Raw genomic sequence first — 17,200 nt, forward strand, 5'->3', positions numbered from 1 at the left:
GCCCCAGCTCCAGCAGCCATGGGGCTGGAGGCGAATCCCTCACCTTCCCACAGTTTGGTGGGAACAACGACCCCTCGCTGCAGGACCATTCGGGTCAGTTGAGCTGACTTGTGCACATTGCTCCCAGCAGCATGGGCTCTCTGCCCTTTCCTGTGTTCTTGGAGACACTTGGGGCCTTGCCAGTAGTACAGTGTGGCCAATGGGCCAGAACATCCCCTGGGAGCCCTTTGGAAATGCAGAATCCCGGGCTCCACCCAGCCCTGCCCTGTCAGAATCTGCATTGTAGGAAGATCTGTTCCTGGTGACTCGTGTGCACATTCCCATGTGGGCCGTGCTGGTCCACGGCTCCCTGTGGTGCGCCTCTGTGTGTATTTCACCTGGTTCTGGAAGGCCCTGAGAATAGCTCTGAAGATGATCTTAGGTGGCTTTTAACCCAGGGAGCTGACAGTCCTCTGAAGCCGCCCAGGTATTGACAGGAGGGTGAGGTGGCTGTGGTCCGAGCTCAGCAGGAGCCGTCAGATCAGTTTCTGGTTGGGCCCCCACATTTCACACCTGGGCTCACCCCTCTGGCTGAGTGGACATCCTTTCACCCCCAGCCGGGACAGTTCTCAGCAAGGCCGTGGCTGAATGGCACCCATGAAGCTGAGAGGCACCCCTGCCCCTGCTTATAAAGCATCTGGGGAGGGCACATTGCCAGGCAGCAGGAGGGAGGCCAGCGCTCGTTTGACTGGGCCAGCGTCCCTTTCCTGGGGCCCTGTGCTGTGCTGGGGTGAGGCGGGAAGAGAGGATGCAGCCCCCGCCCTCCCTCCTAGAGCTCACCTCTGGGCAGACAAGCCAGGCGGCACAGACATGCTGTGAACAGGGATGTCCGGGGTGCAGTGCGTGGGCCTACAGAGGAAGAACCAGCCTTCTCTGGGGGCCCATTAGGGAAAAAGGAACAGGAAGCGCCCAGCACACACTGACCCTGGGCGGCAGGGGCTGGCTCCCGTGGCAGAAGGGAGCATCTGTGCCAGACATCTCACGTACATTGCCTTGGTGAGTTCATTCACAGGCCCCCATTACACAGGAGAGAAATATTGAGGTTTCTCTAGAAAGGTTTATTTCATGGGCCAAGGCTTGTGTTACCAAAGACAGGAAGGGCTGAAGCCAGAATTGGCCCTGGCTACTTGCCGCAGAGTCTGGCCAGGGGACCCTGGACCTCATCAGGGTCATGACGAGGTGTCGGCTTTGGAGGAGCAGGGCCAGTGTGTCCTGCTTTCTGCTCCTCGAATGAGCCTCACTCCCTCCCTGCTCAGGGCAACTCCTCACCCAGCCACTGGGACAGGTGCCCTGTGCCACCTGCCATCCCTGTGATTCTCTATGTCGGTGAGTGCTCCCTGGGGCCTGGGAGCATGTCCTTCTGGTGACTCCTGTGTCCCAGGTGTAGCTTGGACCAGGAGCTTGGTAGCCGACCATGGGCCAGGTAAACGGCTGGGAGTGGGGGTAGGGAAGGCTCTGAGGGTTGTGAGGGTTAGAGGGTCCCTCCATGAACCGGGATCTTCCAGGCAGCAGCCCCAGCCTCTGAATGCTCCTTAACTGTGACCACCGTGCAGTGGTTGCCACATCCAAGAAGAATGCGTGCGTGTCGCTGGTCTTCTCCTTCCTCTATAAGGTGGTGCAGGTGAGTCTCGCTCAGCGGGGCTGTGGGCTTGAGTGGCAGCTGTCTTGGCTCTGCTTGTGGATCTCCCCATACCCGGCCACCTTAGAGACAGCCGTGGCCTCCCTAGAGAGTGCTGGGGCTGGAACCCCAGGAAGTGGCAAAGGGGAGCCCCAAACCCCGCCACCATGCCTGTGGAATTCTGTAGCTCGTGTTGCTCCCTGACCCCGGGGAAGAAAGGAAAGTGAACAGGAAAAGGTGGGGCTGAGCAGTGGTGCCCTGACCCTGGAAGGGACAAGCAAGTCCCCCAGCCAGCTTTGGAAGGATATGGGGTGACCAGCTGATGGGGCTGGAATAACCAGCAGAGCTGCAGAGCTGAGCCAGCTTAGAATGTCCCAGGGGGCTCTCAAGGCACAGATGCCCGAGGCCCACCTTGGAGAGAGCTGACACGCCAGGCCCAGGCTGCCAGTGAGATGCAGACAGCAGCCAGGGCAAAGGTCCTGGGACAGGTGTGTGTGTGGTGCGGCCAGGGAGGCCGGCATGCCTTTGGCAGAGTATAAAGCTGAGGTCAGCTGGGAAGAGGGCAGGTTATACAGGAGTGTGGATTTTGTTCCACTTCTGATGAAAGGTGGTGGAGGGCTTTAAGCAGGAGACTGACGAGACATGGTTTGATCTAAAGCAGCCTCTCTGGCTGCTGAGCAGAAGGAGGACTTGAAGGCAGCCTGGAAGCCAGTGAGGAGGCTGCTGCTGGCTTCCTGGAGAGGATGAGCCTGGCCGGGGCGGGCTCTGGGGCTCAAGAAAGTGGGGAATAGGACCCAGGAGGCCTGTGCTGGGCCTGGGAAAGCTTTCATCCCTCACTGATGCCGCCTGTGCAGAATGTTGGGGAACAGGGGCAAGCCTGGGCGGTGAGGGCTTGGGGAAGGAGCTGAGGGTCATCTGGGAAGGCCCCGCGTGCAGGCCAAGGGCTGCTTCACTGGACCCGTGGTGCTGTCACAGGCAGGGCTGGGCCTGGCTATGACACCTGTGATTTCCAAGCAGGGGCCGGGCGATCACAGTCCTAAAGCGCATGGGGTCAGCAGATCAGAGGATGGGGGATGAGGGAAGGGGAAGGTCCTCACCCAAGGGTTGGGCAGTTCCTTTCTGCTTTAGTGACGCCCCTTCCTTCAGCATTCGTGCCTGCAAAAGTGCTTCTAACAGCCCCTCTTCTTTGGCGTCCCTTCCTTAACCTTCTGAGCTTTCCATTGAAATGGGGAAGATGGTAGCTCATCAGGTCCTCGCCTGAGTCACTCCAGACTCAGGAAGGGATGACAGTTACAGTTGCTCAGGAGGGGCTCCCTGCCTGGGGGTGTCTGGGCAGGGAAGAGAACGGGGACATCTGTAGCAGCTCCAGACTGGTCCCACCCCACAGCCAACCACTGCTGTCCTCCTGCCCCATTACCTGGGTCCAGGGCCTGTAGCACGCCACTGAGCCTGGGAAGTGGGCTGTTGGTAGGACTTAGTGGGCAAATGAATGTGTGCAAGCGTTCATTCATTCCTCATCTGTCTGCTCAACGATCTGCCTCTCGTCCCTCCCTCCCTCCCTCCCTCACCGCCACAGGTGTTTTCCGAGTACTTCAAGGAGCTGGAGGAGGAGAGCATCCGGGACAACTTTGTCATCATCTACGAGCTGCTGGATGAGCTCATGGACTTCGGCTACCCCCAGACCACCGACAGCAAGATCCTGCAGGAGTGAGTGGGCAAGGGTGGGGCCTGGGGCAAGGCCTGGGCAGTGTCATGATATTGATGTCATCAGGTGTGGAAACAGAAGGGGCAAATTTGTGTTTGTGTTGTCCCCCACCTGCCTTCCACCTCCAGCCGTATTCGGGTTTTTACTAAGTTGCTTAGTGGTTTTAATTCGTTTCCTCCTCTACACCCCCACATAACAGTGCTTTTCCTGCTCCTCATCTTTACTCTCCATCCGCACAGATGCCCTCAGTCCCTTGCTACTAAGGTAGCTCCTTTGTTTTTACTGTCATAAAATGAGACTTGATCGAAATCTCCCCTCTTTGGAATCCTGCCCTTCAGATAGTAAGCAACGTGAATTAAGTGCTTCCTGGGGGCCAGGCCCCAGCACTTCACATTCACTCGATTCATAGCCTCCCCATTTACCGTCTCCCCGTTTTACAGGGGGTCAAGCAAACAGACTCCCCGAGAAGCCTGTGTTCCTAACCACTGCACCTGCTGCTCCCTCAGCGGGATGGGGTCACCAGGTTACGCTCCGAGGTGGCAGTTCCATCCGCATGCTCAGCGGGGACGGGAAGCAGCTCCACCCAGTTCTTATTTTCCTCCCCAACATGGTCTTCTTGGCCCCCCCAAATGAGCACTTTAGACTCTATAACTTGAGTGTATTGGGTTTTAGAAATTGTGAAGATCTTCCTGAATGAAGCAGCCCCACGTGAAACCACAGGCTGCCTTTTCTGGAGCTGCTGAAATCCAGGGGCTGTTTTCAAGGTGGCCAGAACCTGCCCTGCACCCGCCCTGACCCTGCCGAAATATCAGGGCCAGAAGCTGTGGCGTTGGTGCAGGTGCCACCTGCTTCACTCTGAGCATGTGGCCCCACAGGTACATCACTCAGGAAGGCCACAAGCTGGAAACAGGGGCCCCGCGGCCCCCAGCCACCGTCACCAACGCGGTGTCCTGGCGGTCCGAAGGCATCAAGTATCGGAAGAACGAGGTGTTCCTGGACGTCATCGAGTCTGTCAACCTCTTGGTAGGCCTCCTTTCTTTCCTTCTTCTGTAGGGTTTTATCTCCTCCACGACAGAAATAAACACAGCATTTTTAAACTGGCAAAGCCCCAAGAGCCATTCTGTGTGGTAACAGATAGCAGGATTCCGTTTGGGCCACTCATTGAAATGTGAGTTTGTCTTATCTTTTTTTTGAGACCGAGTCTCATTCTGTTGCCCAGGCTGGAGTGCAGTGGTGCAGTCTCGGCTCACTGCAACCTCCGCCTCCCAGGTTCAGGCGATTCTCCTGCCTCAGCCTCCTGAGTAGCCGGGATTACAGGCGCCCACCACCATGCTCAGCTAAAGCTTGTTTTATCTTTATTAGCATTTATGCTGACTGAGAATCCATACATGCACATTATTTTTAAAAATTAGAAGCAGGATATGAGGTTAGAAAGTGAAGGACTCTTATCAGTCACCATGTACAGAAAAAAGAAAAAAAAAAGAAACCAAAGGGCTCCTATAATCAGAAAGATTAGGATTTATTCACCGCCAGCCTCTCGGGCCTCATTCTGTAGATAGACAGAAACAAGTATGTTGGTTTTTCTATAAACCTGAGATCATAAGATGTGGTTCTCCTGTAACTTATTTTTTTGTTGTCGTTTGGGTTTTGATTTTGCGTTCAGTGTTACTGTTTTGTATATATTTGTTTTTTTTTTTTTTTTAGTTTTTTTAATTATGAGGAAAGTTGACATTTTGAAAATGAATTTTGGCGCTTGTGCAGATTTGTGTACCCATCACCACACCCAAGACACAGAACCTCAAAACCTCCTCATGTTGCCGCTTCGTAGCTCCACCCTCCCCTCTTGCCCATTTCCTGGCCACCATAGATCTATTTTCCGTCACTGGAGTCTTCATCGTGTTGTGATTGTCACACGAACAGCATCATATGTCACTGTAGCTGTCTTTCTGAGATTGTCATATGAATGGCGTCATACAGTCATGAGCTCTCGAGTCTGGCTTCTTTAACTCCTTCTAATTCTTGGCAATTCATCCAAATCCAATTGTTTTGTGTATCAAAAGTCTGTTTCCTTTTATATTTATTTATATTTATTTTCTGTTCTGAACCACAGAAGGACATTTGGGTGGTTTTCCAATCTTTGGCAATTGTCAATAGAGTTGCTAGAAACATGTCGTGTCCAGGTTTATGTGTGGACATAAGTTTTCATCTCTCTAGGGTAAATACCCAGGAGTGGGATGGCTGGGTCACACGGTAAGTGTATGTTTACCTTTATAAGAAACTGCCAAACCATTGCCGTTTTGCATTCTCACCAGCAGCAGATGAGGGTTGTGATGACCCCACATCCTTGGTCAGTAGTTTTATTTTTGTCATCCTAATAGCTATATAGTAGTATCTCAGCATAGTTGGGTGGTTTTTTTTTTTTTTTTTTTTTGAGATGCAGTCTCGCTGTTGTCGCCCAGGCTGCGGTGCAATGCCGCTATCTCCACTCACTGCAACCTCTGCCTCCCAGGCTCAAGCGATTCTCCTGCCTCAGCCTCCCGAGTAGCTGGGATTATAGGCGCCCACCACCAGGCCCGGCTAATTTTTGTATTTTTACTAGAGACAGGGTTTCACCATGTTGGCCAGGCTGGTCTCGAACTCCTGACCTCAGATGATCCACCTGCCTCTGCCTCCCAAAGTGCTGGGATTACAGGTGTGAGCTACTGCGCCTGGCCTGTTGCATTTTCTTAATGGCTAATAATGTTGAGCATTGCTTTACTTGTTTCTTTGTCATCTGTATATCCTCTTTGGAGAAGTGTCTCTGTGCATCTTTTTAGCATTTTAAAATTGGGTTATTTTTGTATAGTTGAGCCTTGACAATTCTATGTATGTCCAGATAGAAGTCCTCTGTCAGATAGGTGATTTGCAAGTATTTTCTCCCAGTCTGTAGCTTATCTTTTTATTCTCTTAGTAGTGTTTTTTGTTTGTTTGTTTGTTTGTTTGTTTTAGCCAGAGTCTCACTTTGTAGCCCAGGCTGTAGTACAAGTTGCATGATCTTGGCTCAGTGCAACCTCCGCCTCCCGGGTTCAAGTGATTCTCCAGCCTCAGCCTCCCAGGTAGCTGGGATTACAGGCGCATGCCACTGTGCCCGGCTAATTTTTGTATTTTTAGTAGAAACAGGGTTTTACCATGTTGGCCAGGGTGGTATCGAACTCCTGACCTCAGGTGATCTGCCTGCCTCAGCCTCCCAAAGTGTTGGGATTACAGGAGTCAGCCACCATGCTCGGCCCCCAATACTATATTGAATACGAGTGGTGAGAGAGGGCATCTTTGTCTTATGCTGCTTTTGAGGGGGAATGCTTCCAGCTTTTGCCCATTCAGTATGATGTTGGCTGTGGATTTGTCGTAGATGGCTCTTATTATTTTAGGTATGTTCCTTCAAAACCTAGTTCGTTGGCTGGGCATGGTAGCTCACGCTATACTAAAAATAGGAAAATTAGCCAGCTGTGGTGATGTGTGCCTGTGATCCCAGCTACTTGGGTGGCTGAGGTGGGAGAGGATCACTTGAGCCCCAGAGGCGGAGGTTGCAGTGAGTCCAGACTGTGCCACTGCACTCCAGCCTGGGCGACAGAGCAAGACCCTGTCTCCAAAAAAAAAAAAAACAAAAACAAAAACCCAAAAAACCATAGTTTGTTGAGAGTTTTTAACATGAAGAGATGTTGAATTTTATCAAAAGCCTTTTCTGCATCTATTGAGATGATCATGTAGTTTCTGCCTGTAGTTCAGTTTATGTGATGAATCATGTTTATTGATTTGCATATATTGAACCAACCTTGAATCCCAGGGATAAAAGCCTTCTTGTTTGTGGTGGATTAGCTTTTTGATGTACTGCTAGATTCAGTTTGCTAGTATTTTGTTGAGGATTTTTGCATCAGTGTTCATAAAGGATATTGGCCTGAAGTTTTTTTGTTGTTGTATCTCTACCAGGTTTTGATATCAGGATGATGCTGGCCTCACAGAATGAGTTGGGAAGGAGTCCCTCCTCCTCAATTTTTTTGGAATCATTTCAGTAGGAATGGTACCAGCTCTTCTTTGTACATCTGATAGAATTCAGCTGTGAATCCATCTGGTCCAGGGCTTTTTTTGGTGGGTAGGCTATTTATTACTGATTCAATTTTGGAGCTCATTATTGGTCTGTTCAGAGATTCAGTTTCTCCCTGGTTCCATCTTGAAAGGGTATATGTGTCCAGGAAATTATCCATTTCTTCTAGATTTTCTAGTTAGTGTGCATAGAAGTGTTAATAATAGTCTCTGAGGGTTATTTGTATTTCTGCAGGATCAATGGTAATATCCCCTTTTTCGTTTCTAATTGTATTTATTTGATTTTTTTTTTGTTATTAGTCTAACTAACAGCCTGTGTATCTTATTCATTCTTTTAAAACACCAGCTCCTGGCTTAGTTGATGTTTTGAATGGTGTTTTTGTGTCTCAGTCTTCTTCAGTTCAGCTGTGATTTTGGTTATTTCTTGTCTTCTGCTAGCTTTAGAGGTGGAGGCTTTTGCTTCATGAGTTCTTTTAGTTGTGATGTTAGGTTGTTAATTTGAGATCTTTCCAACTTTTTGATGTGGGCATGTAGTGCTGTAAATTTCTCTTAACACTGCCTTAGCTGTGTCCCAGAGATTCTGGTCTGTTGTATCTTTGTTCTCATTCGTTTCAAATAATTTCTTGACATCTGCCTTAATTTCATTATTTACCCAAAAGTCATTCGGGAGCAGGTTGTTTAATTTCCATGTAATTGTATGGCTTTGAGCGATTTTCTTAGTTTTGAATTCTATTTTTATTGATTTGTGGTCTGAGAGAGTGGCTGGTATGCTTTTGGTTCTTTTGCATTTGCTGAGGATTGTTTTATGTCCAATTGTGTGGTTGTTTTTAGAGTATATGCCATGTACAGATCAGATATATTCTCTTGTTTTTGGGTGGAGAGTTCTGTAGACATCTGTCAGGTTCAGTTGATCCAGTGCTGAGTTAAGGTCCTGGATATCTTTGTTAATTTTCTGCCTCACTGATCTGTCTAATACTGTCAGTGGGGTGTTGAAGTCTCCCATTGTTATTGTGTGGGAGTCTGAGTCTCCTTGTAGGTCTCTAAGAACTTGCTTTATGAATCTGGGTGCTCCTGTTGGCTGCATATTTATTTAGGATAGTTAGATCTTGTTGAATTGAATCCCTTATTATGCAATGCCCTTCTCTGTCTTTTTTCTATCTTTGTTGGCTTAAAGTCTGTTTTGTCTGAAATTAAGATTGCTACTCTGCTTTTGTCTGTTTTCTATTTGCTTGGTAGACTTTTCTCCATTTTGAGTCTATGAGGGTTATTGCATCTGAGATGGGCCTTTTTTTTTTTTTTTTTCTCTCGAGGCAGTCTTGCTGTGTTGCCCAGGCTGGAGTGCAGTGGTGCAATCTCGGCTCACTGCAACCTCTGCCCCCCAGATTCAAGCAATTCTCCTGCCTCAGCCTCCTGAGTAGTTGGGATTACAGGCATGCGCCACCACACCTGGCTAAGTTTTGTATTTTTAGTAGAGATGGGGTTTCACCATGTTGGCCATGCTGGTCTCGAACTCCTGACCTCAAGTGATCCACCTGCCTCAGCCTCCCAAAGTGCTGGGATATTACAGGCATGAGCCACTGCACCCAGCCAAGATGGGTGTCTTAAAGGCAGCATATCATTTGATCTTACTTCTCTATCCAGCTCTTGCCACTCTGTGCCTTTCAATTGGGGCGTTTAGCCCATTTACATTCAAGGTTGGCATTGATATGTGTGTATTTGATCCTGTCATTGTGTTGTTAGCTGTTCATTATGCTGACTTGTTTGTGTGGTTGCTCTATAGTGTCACTTGTCTGTATACTTAAGTGTGTTTTTGTAGTGGCTGGTAATGGCCTTTTCTTTCTTTCTTTTTTTTTTTTTTTTTTTTTTTTTTGAGATAGAGTCTTGCTGCATAGCCCAGGCTGGAGCGCAATGGCATGATCTCAGCTCACTGCAACCTCTGCCTCCCAGGTTCAAGTGATTCTCCTGCCTCAGTCTCCCTAGTAGCTGGGACTACAGGCACGTGCCACCATGCCTGGCTAATTTTGTTTTTGTATTTTTAGTAGAGACAGGGTTTCACTGTGTTAGCCAGGATGGTCTCCATCTCTTGACCTCGTGATCCACCTGCCTTGGCCTCCTAAAGTGCTGGGATTACAGGCGTGAGCCAGTGCACCCGGCCTTTTTTATTTTGTTTTGTTTTGTTTTGTTTTGTTTTTGAGATGGAGTCTTGCCCTGTCACCCAGGCTGGAGTGCAATGGCATGATCTCTGTTCACTGCAACCTCTGCCTTCCCGGCTCAAACTATTCTCCTGCCTTAGCCTCTTGAGTAGCTGGGATTACAGGTACCCACCACCATGCCCAGCTAATTTTTATATTTTTAGTAGATATGGGGTTACACCATGTTGGCCAGGCTGGTGTCGAACTCCTTACCTCAGGTGATTCTACACTCATAAGAGATACTGGTTTGTAATTTTCTCTTTTTTGTAATGTTTTTATCTGGTTTTGGTATCAAGGTAATGGAGGAAGTGTTTTTTCCTCTTCTTTTTTCTGGAAGACATTTTATAGAATCCATGTTAATTATTTAAACATTTGTTAGAATTCACCACTGAAACTATCCAAGCCTGGAGATTTATTTTACAAAATGCTTTTAACCATGAATTTCAAAAAAAAAGTTGTTTTTTTTTTTTGAGACGGGGTTTTGCTCTGTTGCCCAGACTGGAGGGCAGTAGTGTGATCACAGCTCACTACACTTTGACTCAAGTGATCATCCTGCTCAAGTGATCATCCTGCCTCAGCCTCCCGAGTAACTGGAACTATAGCCATGTGCCTCCATGCCCAGCTAGTTTTTGTTTTTGTTTTTGATACAGTCTCTCTCTGTCACCCAGGCTGGAGCGCAGTGGCGCAATTTCAGCTCACCACAACCTCTGCCTCCCAGGTTCAAGCGATTCTCCAGCCTCAGCCTCCCATGTAGATAAGATTACAGGCATGCACCACCATGCCCGGGTAGTTTTTGTATTTTTAGTAGAGACAGGATTTCACCTTGTTGGCTGGGCTGGTCACAAACTCCTGACCTCAAGTGATCTGCTCACCCCAGCCTCCCAAAGTGCTGGGATTACAGGCGTGAGCCACCGTACCCAGCCCTAAAAAAGTTTTTTTAAAAAGCCATTCTTGTAGAAGAGGTCTACTGGCTACAGATTCCCTTGGTTTTCCTTTAAGAATGTCTTTATATTTTACCTTTATCCCTGAAGGCTATTTTCACTGGATATGGACTTATGAATTGACGGTTTTTGTTTAGCACTTCAATATGTGATGTCACTTCCTTCTGGCATCCATCATTTCTGGTGAGAAATCCACAGTCCCCCAAATCTTTATTCCCATATAAGTGATGTGTTATTGTCCTCTGGCTGCTTTCCAGATTTTTCTTTGCCTTTAGTTTCAGCAGTTAGATGAGGTGTGCATATCTTTGTGTTTCTACTGTCTGGGATTTGTTCAGCTTCTTGGATCTGTAAGTTTATGTCTTTCATCAAATTGGGAATTTTTCCATCATTGTTTCCTCAAATATGGTTTTTTGTTTTTTTGTTTTGTTTTGTTTTTTTGAGACAGAGTTTCATTCTTGTTGCCCAGCCTGGAGTGCAGTGGCACAATCTCATCTCACTGCAACCTCTGCCTCCTAGGTTTAAGCTGTTAGAAGTAAAATGTTTATTCAGAAACAGAATGCTTGTTCCTCAGTACTGCAAGGAAAGATCAGCATTCAGACAAAAAGTTTTCTCAGCAAGGCAAATTTACCTTCTGCAGAAAGGGTGCTCCTTGCAGATGGAACAATGGCGAGAGCACACCTGAACAAAGGAGGGAAGCCATTTTTATCCCTTATGCAGCTTGTCCCTGCTGCTGTGTCCTATCTCCATTGGCTGGAGCCAGACCTCACAATCTAAGCTAAACCTGACTGCCTAATAACTTAAAACTTTCCTAAATAGGTAAAGGCAAGGGAGAACAAAGGAAAAAGAGGAAGTTGACTCATTCCCTTATATCTAACATCCCGTACATCTAAAATAAATATCTTGGTTAAAGTGCAAGGACATAGAATGTACTCATTCCCTTACATCTAACATCCTTATGTCTGAAACAAATATTTTGGTTAAAGTACAAGGACATAGAATGTGCTTATTCCCTTGTATCTAACATCTCTTATGTCAAAAACAATTATCTTGGTTAAAGTACAAGGATATAGAATGTGCTCATTCCCTTGTATCTAACATCTCTTACGTCAAAAACAAATATCTTGCTTACAGTACAAGGATATAGAATGTACTCATTCTCTTGTATCTAACATCTCTCACATCAAAAACAAATATCTTGGTTAAAGTACAGGGACATAGAATGTACTCATTCCCTTATATCTAACACCTCTTATGTCTAAAACAAATATTTTGGTTAAAGTACAAGGACATAGAATGTACATTATTTCTAACACTTACGATTTATTCTTTAATAAGAAGGGCAACTTTGAAAAGGAACTTTTTTGCTTTCTACAAAGTAATTCTCCTGCCTCAGCCTCCTGAGTAGCTGGGATTACAGGCATGTGCCACCACACCTGGCTAATTTTGTATTTTTAGTAGAGATGGGGTTTATCTATGTTGATCAGGCTGGTCTCGAGCTCCCAACCTCAGGAGATCCACCTGCTTTGGCCTCCCAAAGTGCTGGGATTACAGGCATGAGCCACCGCACCTGGCCCCCAGATATGTTTTTGTCATTTGACTCTTCCTTCAGGACGCCAGTGACATGAAAGACCTTTGGTTATTGTCTCATGTGTCCCCGAGGCTGCTTATTTTATTCTATCTTTTCTTCTCTCTGTTAGATTGGACAATTTACATTGATCTGTCTTTAAGTTCATAGGTCCATTGTCCCTTTCTTATTTGTCTCCATTCTGCTTTTTTTTTTTTTCCGAGATAGGGTCTCACTCTGTCATTCAGGCTGGAGAGCCGTGGAGCAAGCATGGTTCACTGTAGCCCCAACCTCCAGGCTCAAGTGATCCTTCTGCTTCAGCCTCCTGAGTAGCTGGGACTACAGGTGTGTGCCACCAAGCCTGGCTAATTAAAAAAAAAAAATTTGTAGAGATGAGGGTCTTGCTGTGTTGCCCTGGCTGATCTCAAACTCCTGGGGCAAATTATCTTCCCACCTCATCTCCCAAAGTGCTGGGGTTACAGGCATGAGCCACTGTACCTGGCCTCCATTCTGCTATTAAGTCCATCGAGCAAGTTGTTTATTTCAGTTATTATATTTTTTAGTTCTAAAATTTCTCCATTTGATTCTTCTCTCTCTCTCTTTTTTTTTTTTTTTTTTTTTTTTTTTTTTTTTTTTGAGATAGGGTCTTACTCTGTTGCCCAGGCTGGAGTATAGTGGTGCAGTTATAGCTCACTACAGCCTCAACCTCCTGTGCTCAAGTGATCTTCCCATCTGAGTGTGCTGAGTAGCTGAGACCACAGGCATGCACCACCATGCCTGGCTAATTCTTTTTATTTTGTATTTTGTAGAGACCAGGACTTGCCATGTTGCCCAGGCTGGTCTCAAACTCCTGGTTGATTCTTCTTTATGAGCTGTTTCTTTGCTGAGACTTTCTATTTTAACATTTGTTGCAAGCATTTGCAGTTTTAAAAAATAGCCATTTAAAGTCATCAGATAATCCCAACATCTGCAAAGTGTTGACAGTGGTTGATTGGGTTTCTAGACAAGTTGACATTTTCGTGGTTGTTTGTATGCTGAGTAATTTTGGATTGCATCCTGGACTTTTTGAGCATTATGTGGTGATATTCTAGGCCTTACTTAAGCTATATGGGAAATATTGATATTTTTGTTTTAGCCAACAGCCAATCTTACTTTTAGGCCACACGTTCCAACCCCCAACCTGTAGACCATGAACATCACGTCAGTTCTTAAAGCCCCAGTCAAATTTCCAGGTCAAATCTCCTGGGTGTGCACTGCCCAGTGGCCAGTCTGGAACTGGGGTAGTTAGTTCAGTTCTCAAAGTCTTTGGTAAGTCAGAGTGTGGTATACGCACAGGATTCACACATGCTCGATTCTAGAGAGTTCTGGAGACATAAAGCACTTCATGGGGTGACTTTCCTGAGCTTCTGGCTCTGTGCCGTTTACCCAGTACTTTTCTGATACCTTGCGGTTTACTCTGTTGCACACATCTGCCATTGGGCCCACTTCCCAGCCCACATGGAGAGAGGACAGAGTGAGAAAAGGACAGCGGTTGCCACACCCCCTCGGAACAGTAGCTGGCACCACGGGGCCTGGGACACGAGGAACCAGGGAGACGGGGGACTTCCGTGTTTTCCAGGAGAGTCAGGAGTTCCTCTTCTGGCCCCAGAGCCAGGCCTGGAGGCTCCACTGGGCTCTCATGTGCTCTGTGGTGCACACTTCTGCTTCCAGACTGCTGCTGCACTTTCTCATGGGGGCGGTGGGGACACTGCGTTCGGGGCTCTTCCCTGGTCCACCTGCCGCCGTCCTCCGTGTTCCAGCAACTGCCAAGCCGCCTGCCCAGGTTTCAGAGCTGTAGTCAGTGGCAGGGGAAGGGGCACCAGCCGACCCACCTCGCCAGCCGCTCGCTTTTATGTTCACTCTGGCCTCATCCCTGCGGTGTGGGTGGACTGTGATGGGCTCAGCCGATCCAGTCATGCAGGTCACTCGGGCGCCCGTTTCTGACGGCCACAGGCAGTGCAGCATTGGGCACACTTGCTCAGCTCCAGACGTGTGCACTTGGGTGTCTCCGCGACCTGGGCCGGGATTTCTGGAGGGCGGAGGCTCCAGACACGGAATTGCCAAGGAGAGTGCTGCCCGGAAAGACTTCCAGCGCGCTCCATGCAGACCTCTTCGCTTTCTTACTTTCTAAGCCATGGGACGGGACAGTGGCCTTGCTAACCACGTTCCCCTCTCCCCTGGGGACCCTTGACTGATGGTTTATTGAGCCCAAATCTGGGTGCCCTGGGGTGCAAAGGCAAGTCCCAGGGGACAGCTTAGAGAGAGCCGAGCAGGGAAGCGCTGGGGCTGCGGGGGTCCCTGCCACAGTGTGCTGCTGCACGTGGCTCCACCCCACACGGGGCAGCACAAAGGCAGCTGTCAGAATGCCGCCTTCCTAAGTGGCTTGCAGAGCTGGCAGCTGGGTCAACATTTGCCTCCAGTTGCGATCATGTGAGTGGAGCCTCGTACTTACACAGCCGGGCCCTCAGCAAGCATCCCTTCAGCACCCACTCTGGGAAGTGCACCGGTTCTGGGTGGCTTGTCACACCTCAGCTGAGAAGGTCCCGATTGCTGCCCACAGGGCTGAGATCAGCCTCATGGACTGAGCGGCTTTTCAGCTCCACTCCCTGGGCCTGCCTTCACGGCATTCGTGACCTCATGTGTTTAGTTACAGCTGGCTGCCGGGACAATCCCAACTCCCTCAGGAGGAGGCAGCACCCAAAGGGAGTTAGGGGCTGTCACAGTTGAGAAGAGGGCACTCCGAGAAGGAGGCAGGCGAAATCCCAATGCTTGGGCTCCTGGAACCCCGGCCGGTGAGGGTCCCGAGCTCCTGAGCCTCCGCGTGTCCACTGAGCACCTGCTGCCACACACGCTGTTTCCAGTGCTGGACATGGCAGCGCACAGCCGCACGTGGCTTCCCGCAGCAGGGAGACAGAGACAGATAAGCAGGCAGTCGCAGGGAAGCTGTTGTGCACCATGGGATCAGGGAGCTGCTTGTGAGATGAGGACAGGACAGCACCAGGAGGTGAGGCTGGGGAGGTGACAGAACCAGAGCCCTTGGGGCCATGTCCAGTTCCCTGCCCCTCCCCAGGCTGTCATTTGCTTGGCCCCTCAGTTTTCCCGATTCTCTCAGAGGGGGCAAGCTGGTGAGGGTCTGTTTGTCTACCCAGTGCTTTTTGGACATCATGCAGAAAACTGCACAGACTCTCCTGCCACTCTGCAGACAGGAAACACAGGCCCTGCACCATGTTAGCCTGGCTGGAGCCAGCGTCTGGCCCCAGGTGTCCAAGTCGGTGGCCTTTGGTGTGGGCATGGCCTCATGCAGCATGGCAGTATGCAGTGGTGGCCAGGGCTGCAGCCCCTGCGATTTTTCTGCCTGTCACTCTGTGCCCTCAGCACGGGGCCTCCGATCTGTGCCTGTTTCCTGACTTCTAAAATGGATGCAAGAAGAGATGCTCCAGCATCTTGGCTCCCTCAGGACAGGCTAGGAGATGCAGGACCATCGCCCTGGTGTGGATTTTTAATTGCACTTTCAGATGCATCTCGGCATGCGCAGTGGGTTACAGCCCCTCAGGTCATCTCCGCACGGTCCCTTCCCCAGAGGTTGTCGAGGCGTGTGTGGAGCGATGCCTGGCGTGGTGGAAATGCTGTCAGTGTCAGCCACTGTGACTGGATTTAAGTTGATTATTTTGGATCAAGTGTTATCACACTTCAGGGTGGCCCTGGGAAGCAGGAAGGGGTCAGGACCCAGGAAGTGCCATCTCTCATAAGCCCTGGGGTGGAGGGGCTGGTGGCCTCCCCAGGAGGCCAAGAGGAGAAACAGCATTCAAGAAAAGCAAGTCTGGCCTGGTCCAAGAGACCCCAGCCCAGCCCACTGGGTGAGCAGGGACCATAAGGTCCTGGCTTGGGGCCAGCCGAGCTCATGGCCTCTCGAGGCTGATTCAGCACAGGGACCAGCTGCCAGGTCGGCCCGGGGCATTCAGGGGGCTCTCAGGAGGGAGGGACTGGTGCCTGAGAGAGAACTCTCAGAGGGGGCTCCAGGCACGCATCACCAAGCCCCATTGTGGCCTGAGGCCTAGAGGGCAGGACCCACAGTGTCCACCTCATGTCCACAGGGCCCCAGCGTTAAGGCTGGAATAGGGGGTGGGTGAGCCTGGGGACCCTCAGCCAGGCATGGGTTGGTTTGGGTTGGGGGTAGGCCTGAGCCACAGTTGGGACTCCCCCAGCTCAGGGGATACCCAGGAGAGAGATGGGCTTGGAGGTGAGAAGGGCGTTGAGAGTGGAGTGGCCAGAGGGTCACATGACGTGGTAGGAGGCAGTGGCTGGTGAGTTGCAGACCTCCCCTCACGCCCACACCACCCCCCCCAGGTCAGCGCCAATGGCAACGTCCTGCGCAGCGAGATCGTGGGCTCCATCAAGATGCGGGTCTTCCTCTCGGGCATGCCCGAGCTGCGCTTGGGCCTCAATGACAAGGTCCTCTTCGACAACACGGGCCGTGAGTACCTGTGCCAAGGGCCCTGCCCATGAGGACGGCTTCACCGGGCACGCACATTACAGCCCAGGGCAGGGTTGGGCCAGGCGGAGGAACAAGCTAGTTTCAAGCACTTGGTTTAGCAGCATTTCACCCTGCTTGAGACAGCTGTGTAGAGTATTCATCCATCCCGGGACATAGAAGGCGCAGGGGAGTGAAATCCTCCAGTCCAGCTGGGAGGCCCCCATCACCTGGCCTCACATGCCAGGTCTTGCACCCTGCCCTGCACTGCCCAGGCCGCTGGAGCTCAGGCTGAGGCCTTGCTCGCTCCCTCCCAGGCCAGGTTCTCCCTTCACCTTGGGCCCTAGGTGTGGGCTGTGTGAAGGCCACACACGGTGATTCTCGCTCCTGCCGCTGGTCTGTAACACTTCCCACGGCAGGGGTCAGAGGGGCTCAGAGGGGCTCAGGGCCTGGGTTTGCAAACTGTGCCTCCCGCCTCTCAGCTGTCACAGGCCACTGGAAGAGGGTGCAGTGGCTAGGCATGCCCCCGTTCCTGGCCCAGTGAGGGCTTC

At 49.9% G+C, this 17,200-nt stretch overlaps 1 protein-coding gene across 18 annotated transcripts in view; it reads left to right on the forward strand.

The window, feature by feature from the left end:
* Window positions 1-17,200, forward strand: part of AP1M1 (adaptor related protein complex 1 subunit mu 1) — a 32,376-nt gene that overhangs the window by 6,530 nt on the left and 8,646 nt on the right. For 12 of the 18 annotated variants that reach the window (XR_013408719.1, XR_013408712.1, XR_013408717.1 and 9 more), the window contains 4 exon segments: window positions 1,593-1,660; window positions 3,234-3,364; window positions 4,238-4,385; window positions 16,526-16,652. Coding sequence is in view for 10 of the 18 variants with exons in the window: in NM_001257538.1 (NP_001244467.1) it covers window positions 1,593-1,660; window positions 3,234-3,364; window positions 4,238-4,385; window positions 16,526-16,652 (474 nt within the window). In the remaining 8 variants the exon portion in view is untranslated. 18 annotated transcript variants of the gene reach the window in all.

The sequence above is a fragment of the Macaca mulatta genome, chromosome 19, assembly GCF_049350105.2.
Source record: "Macaca mulatta isolate MMU2019108-1 chromosome 19, T2T-MMU8v2.0, whole genome shotgun sequence".
Taxonomy (NCBI): Eukaryota; Metazoa; Chordata; class Mammalia; order Primates; family Cercopithecidae; genus Macaca; species Macaca mulatta.